This window comes from Psammomys obesus, unplaced genomic scaffold, assembly GCF_907164565.1.
Source record: "Psammomys obesus unplaced genomic scaffold, mPsaObe1.curated_primary_1811, whole genome shotgun sequence".
In the NCBI taxonomy this organism is placed as follows: Eukaryota; Metazoa; Chordata; class Mammalia; order Rodentia; family Muridae; genus Psammomys; species Psammomys obesus.
The window spans coordinates 1,503,899-1,510,444 of NW_026589732.1; the positions used below are offsets into that span (position 1 = coordinate 1,503,899).

At 45.3% G+C, this 6,546-nt stretch overlaps 1 protein-coding gene across 1 annotated transcript; it reads right to left on the bottom strand.

Annotated features, from left to right (window-relative positions):
- Window positions 1–345: 345 nt before the first annotated feature.
- Tomm5 (translocase of outer mitochondrial membrane 5) lies at window positions 346–2,939 on the bottom strand. Its single transcript, XM_055605226.1, has 2 exons — window positions 2,734–2,939; window positions 346–810 (listed from the first exon to the last, which is right to left on the bottom strand). The coding sequence occupies exons 1-2, from the start codon at window positions 2,852–2,854 to the stop codon at window positions 776–778; spliced, it is 156 nt and encodes a 51-aa protein (XP_055461201.1). The 5' UTR covers window positions 2,855–2,939; the 3' UTR covers window positions 346–775.
- Between the last annotated feature and the right edge of the window lie 3,607 nt (window positions 2,940–6,546).

Below are 6,546 nucleotides of genomic sequence, written 5' to 3' on the forward strand. Positions count from 1 at the left end.
ACCCAATGGCAGCTCCTAACTGTCTGTAACTCCAGTTCTAGAGAATCCCACGTCCTCTTCTGGCCTCCAGGTACCAGGTACCCACATACATACACGTAGGCAGGCACATATGCATAAACAAAATACAACCCATATACATTACTAAAGAGTGAGCACGGATAGTTGCTTAGGAAGACTGATTACCTCTTGGGCCAAACACTTAAGAGAACTATTTGATTTTAAACACAGCATTCCTCAACCCCCTTTAATGGTCTTTGTATTTTCAGAATCAAACAGCCATCTGCAGTTCATGAAGACCTTGGCAAAGAAGCAGAATACCACATGCCAGGATTAAAAAACCCACGCTTTCTTCATCAGAATGTTTATTAAAAATATAGACTGATGGTCTTGTGCTTAAATGTCATTGTGGTGTATGTTGACTTCCATCAAACAGACTCTTCACAAATACACTTTGAACACAAGTTGTAAACAGAAATGACTGCCAAGACAGTACCATTTCAGACTTAAGCCCCTTAGAATTTGAGATTACTTACAATTCCATCAACACTCACAGAGGTGTGTTATCACAGGCTTAAGGGCACACCATGACCACAAGACATCTTTTTGCACTTCCCAAATAGTTTTATATTTCAGCTATGAAGGTCAGCTCCCAACTTGTTCTTAACAAGTTTTCATGTCCATTTAATCAGTCTTACACCCTTCTGGGCCAATTCATCAGCAGACAGGAAGAGAAACCACCACCAGGCTCTTCACGCCACACGCCGACTCCCAATCCTCATATGCTGTCCAATTTCTTTAAGACATATGGAGCTGAAAGAAAAACCCTAAATTAGGCTCTATTCTGTGAGTCCACAGGCTATGTTGCCCCTGGGGGGAGGGGTAAAAAATTGTGAAATATGGTTTTAAAAACAACTTTCAAACTGTGATCAGACCTGCACTACATGCCAAAAGAGATCCACTGCTTTGCAAAGCTGCCCACCTCGTGTCCCTCAGCCACCAGGGCCATCAAGTGAACACGCCCATACAGTATTGCACTCTTCCTTCCGTCCTTTCCTGTGGGGACCTTTTACCAATTTTGCACTACAAGGACTTGATCCCAGGGCCCTGCACGCTCCTTTACCCCCAAGGCATACCTCTAACTCGGGGCTTATTTATTTTAACCTAAATAGGGCAAGATTCAAGAGGAAACAGATGGGTATTAGGTTCCATTCCCAATGCTGGGAGAAGATACAGGATAGGGACAGCCTCCTCTCCCCCAAGGAATTAAGCGGAAGAGCAGACACCTACTGTTTTCTCTGATTCTACCTGTCACCAGTTATTATGCTGGTTTGACTGATCAGTAGACATAGAGCTGAACGGAACACTGAAGTGACATTACTGGGCCAGAGATGACTCAGCATTTAAATGTGTGCAATGTCACTAAAAAGGACCCGAGTTCAGATCCCAGCATCCACACCTGGCAGCTTACAATTGCCCGTTTAACTCCAGTTCCAGGGACAAGTGCCAATGCCTCCTGGACTGTGCAGGCACCTTGCAGGCATGGGGTTCATATACAGACACGAAGACAACACATAAATAAAAATCTTTTTTTTGTTGTTGTTGTTGTTTTTTTTTTTTTGGAGACAGGGTTTCTCTGTGTAACAGCCTTGGCTATCCTGGAACTTGATTTGTAGACCAGGATTGCCTTGAACTCACTGAGATCCAGAGTCCTCTGCCTCCCAAGTGCTGGGATTAATGGTATGTGCCACCGTGCCCAGTTATAAGTAAAAAAAAAAAAAAAAAAAAAAAAAACTCTAAATAATGACAAATCAGTGCACGTCCAATACAAAGACCACAAAACTAATATCTTCTTGGCAGCTAACCCAAGGTAAAGGTAAAGCAATTTCAAGAAGCTGTCAGATGAGCAAAATGATTTGGGTGTTTGTATTCTCAAGACGCCATCCTGGCGAAGCCAGCAATACCGAGAGAATACAGCAAAAGAGGCACCAGAGTGAGGCACCGTTTTCAGCGCCTTCCAGGAGAAGCCTAACTCCAGTCTTCTATGTTAATCTTATTAGAGAACTGGGCTATAAGGCTGCTCGCTTAAAAAAAAAACAAAAAACTCAGTGAGCCTAGACGGGCCCCGCTTTCTAATTTGTCATTGTGTCTTTTAACCTTGCATATGTGCCCTTTGAACTCAAGCTCTCATTTTTAAAAAGGGACATAGATCAAGTAACGAAATTAACTTTTGTTAATGGTGACAAAATGCTTCAGGTATTCCCCAAGGAAAAAAGACAATTATTTATTTAGCCTCTGTATAAATAAACACAAAGAAAGCAAATCTTTTTATATTTCAAAGGCAAGCACATTAAGAGAAGCGCCTGGTACCGAATTAAGAGCTCGGGATTCTAGATGAGGTTCATTCTCTGAATCGTCAAATGACTTTCGGTCAGCCACTTCTCAGGGACCGTTTCTAGGTTAGCAAAACGAAGGTATTGCTCTAGGGATAACACGTGGAAGCTCCTTCAACACAAGCGTCGGGCGAGCCAAGGAGACTTAACCACACGCCCTCGGCCACCCCGTGCACTTGGCACATCCTCACGACCCGCAGACCCCCAGGATGCCCGCAGTTGGGCCGCCCTGGACGTCCAAGCACCTCGATCTCCTCAGGATGCTCAGTTCAAGGTCCAACGACCGCGTGCTGGGCTGGGGTGGACGCGTGGCCTCACGGTCACAGCCCAGAAGGACACTCACTGACTCGCAGCAGGGCCACGTAGATGATGAAGTTCCGAATGGAGGTGATCACGTCCTCGCGCATCTTCCGCTTCATCTCCTCCGGGTCCAGCTTCGGTGCGAGGCCCTCGATCCGGAACATTGCGGCTACGACTTCAAAGCCTGCAAGCGCCGCACCGCGCTCTCCTCCAGTGGCCGCCTTGCGTCCGGAACTCAGCCAGACTCCACTTCCTGTCCCACCCCTCGTTTTCGTCCTGCGACGGGAACCTGCGAGAGACAATCCTCATCCAGCCAGAGTGCGTTTAAAGCAGGGAGACCTGAAGGGGGCGGCCGCGGTCTTAGGTCTCTGAGCCTTGGGTGGATCCGGACTGTTTTGGTTTTGGTGTTTGAGTCGGCCGCGGTGGCACCTGTAAAGTTGTCTTATGCTGTCAAGTGGGGAGGTGTGTGCTGGCATTTATAGAGTACCCATATATAATCTTCATTTTCTGGGTTCGAAATTTAAAACACGCCAGTCGGAAACAACTTAGGAATGTAATTCATTTGCCAAAGCGTTTACTTAGCATGTATGAAGCCTTAGGTTCCATCCCCAGCACCGCATAAACCTCTTGTAGTGACTGTTTATCTGTTTTCTGTTGTGATAAACACCAACGCAACGTGGGGAGGAAATGGTTTATTTCGCCTAACCTGGTACAGTCCAGGGAAGCCAGGGCAGGGGTTGAAAGTGGAAAGGAGAGGCAGGAACTGAAGCAGAGACCACGCAGAGACGCTTCCCTTAGGGCTAGCTTGGGCAGGCTCAGTAGCAACCTGTATAGTCTCCTACCCAGGACCACCTGCCAGGTGGCCTCCTCCATCAGTGTCACAATGCCCCTCAAACCCACCAACAGGACAGTCTCAGAGAGGCAATTCCTCAGCTAAGTTTCTCTTTTCCTAGGTGACTCCAGCTTGTGTCAAGGTGACAAAAACTAACCATCACAGTGGTGCACACTTGTGATCCCAGCTCAGCAGTTCAAGGTCAGGGTGGTGGCGCACACCTTCGAGCCCAGAACTCAGGAGGCAGGGGCAGGTAGATCTCTGAGCTGGAGGCCAGCCTGGTCTACAGAGTGAGGTCCAGGACAGCCAGAGCTACAAAGAAGCCCTGTCTCAAAACCCAAAACAAGCAAACAAAGAGTTCGAGGTCCTGACCTCAACCCTTGTAATCTCAGCCCTCGGGAGACAGAGGCAGAGGAACTACTGCAAGTTTAAGGCCTGCCTGAGTTACAAAATAATTACAAGGACAATCTGAACTAAAGACCTTGTCTCAAATAACAAACAACCCCCCCCCAAAAAAAAGAAATCAGAGTTCAAAGTCATTATCCTCAGCTACTGAGTTCAGTTTGTGAGTTTCATACCTAGACTTCTAGAAGCCCAGAGAGTGAGCTCTTAACATCTCCCGAATTATTTCTGTATCCTCATTTTTGGACGTGACTGATCCTTGAATATTCCAATGCAGACCTTGGAATACAGCAAGTGTGAGCCAAGTTCAAATCTGATCAGCATTGTACAGATGAGAGGAAATTAAGTCCAGCGTGAGAGTTCTCAGACACGAATCAGAATTTTTCACATAATTCAATATCAGGATGTTCTTTTCTTGAGTGCACACTATATCGCAACAATGAATTGGGGATTAAATAAGAACACTAATTTACTATGAGGTCAATTGATAATATTAGAAAAACGACCCTACCCACCTTCCTGACTGACAGTGCCCTGGGGTTAGGGAAGGAGGGAAAGCTCTTCTGCTTAGTATTTGCAGCTATAATTCACACAGTGGACAAGCAGGGGCAGCCGTGGTGTGGGAGGGGCTGACTCCTAAGGAAGAGCCCCAGCCAAGCCTTCACAAGTGAGTGCTGCAGAAGGAACCTGGAAAGGTCACGCTTGACAATGCCTCTCATTGCCCGCGAAACCAGGGGCAAGTCTGTTTCATTGCAACTTCACTTTTTTGAGTAGTATGGGAAAGGTTTATGGTTAGATGCTCTAAAGTCCCTTCCACTTCTGACAGTCTGTGCATTTTGAAATCTGTTTGTGTCACTGAGGAGGGCATAATAGCTTGGAATGTGTGAATGTCAATATATCATCACGTGTGGTCAGATAGTGTGCTGCCTAGATTTTTGTCAAGTTGACACAAGCTTAGATCACCTGGCAAAAGGGAACCTCAGTTGAGAAAATGTCTCCATCAGATTGTCCTGTGGCCAAGTCTGTGGACATTTTCCTGATCAGTGATTGGTGTGGGAGGGCCCAGCCCACTGAGCAGTACCATTCCTTGACAATCGATCCTGGATTGTAGAAGAAAGCCTGCTGAGCAAGTCAGTAAGCAGCATTCTTCCTTGGCCTCCGCTTTAGTCCCTGCCTGGAGCTTCCTGCCTTGAATTCTTGCCCTGGTTTCCCTTTGTAATGGACGATAGCTATAAGCTGAAATAAACTATTTCCTTCCTAAAGTTGCTTTTGGTTATGGTATTTGCCACATCAATGAGACCATACTAAAACAGATAACAAAAGAGCCAGTCTGTGTATTATCCAAGGTAGGAAAGAGTGTAACAACAAGCAGATCTTGCCACATGATGGTTCAAGCCTTTAACCTCAGTATTCAGAGGCAGAAGTGGGAAGATCTCTCTGAGTTTGAGGCCAGCCTGGTCTACAAAGCAAGTTCTAGGACAGTGGAGGCTACGCAGAGAAACCCTGTCTTGAAAAACAAAACAAAACAAAACAAAATCAATAAGCAGATTTGCACCTGAAAAGTGAGGCAACACAGATTGGGAAGAAAAAAAGTTTTAATTACATAATTCCAATAAGTTAGACTCCAAATACTGACCTAGTTTTGATGTGGAAATACTTTTTCCCCCAGTTACTGAGATACTTTTGAGTAGTTTGGATTCACAGATCAAAGAAGATATTAATTTAACAAAAAAAAATACTTCTGGATGAAAAACAAACAGATTTTTAACACTTGAATTGTGTTTATCCAATGCTCAATTAAAGAGGCACCTGTTTATGTCCATGTAGAAAATGGCTGATCTGCTAAAAGGCAGTGTGATTCTTAGATTTATTTTTTATTTTATGTGTATGAGTGTTTGCCCACACAAATGTCTGTGCATCATGTGCACGCCTGATGCTCAGGGAGGCCAGAAGAGCGTGTTGCATATTCTGGAACTGCAGTTGCAGATGGCTTTGCGCCCCCTGTGGGTGCTGGGAATGGAACTTGGGTCCTCTTGCAAAAGCAACAGGTGCTCTTCACTGACTTCTGTTCGGCCCCAGGGCAATGTAATTCTCATTAAAATTCCTAGGAAGGCTTGCTGCCTGTCTGCCTTGAGTGACAAGGAAGGAATTAATCAACAAGCCTGGCTGGTCTGAAGCCAGTCTAGGAGGATTGTGTCCGTGTCAGAAACGCTCATGCTGGTAAACCTGGCCTTCTTCCCCTTGCATGGCCCTCTAATTGTCTTGCAGGACACTAATAAAGATGGGCTCCCCATTTTAGGCTTTTAAGTAGTGCTTGTTTATATATCTATTTATTTAGCACAGGGGGTATCGTCAGCCGGTCACAGTGAATGCAGGTGAGGTAAATTAGGAAATAAGCCTCCAGGAGTCAGCTTTGGGTGGAGCCATTTCATATCTTACACCCCTCATTTTTGTCCTTATCCGCATGCTGAGTGTTTTAAGTCCCATTTGTGAAGTCACTTGGAACTCTAAAAATACTGTATTTCTAAGACTATTATGTTTCCTGTTCTTTCCACATAATGAACTAAATCTAAGAGCAATGGATTTACTGTGATGTGCACTGAGAGGCAAAAACAAAAAGTA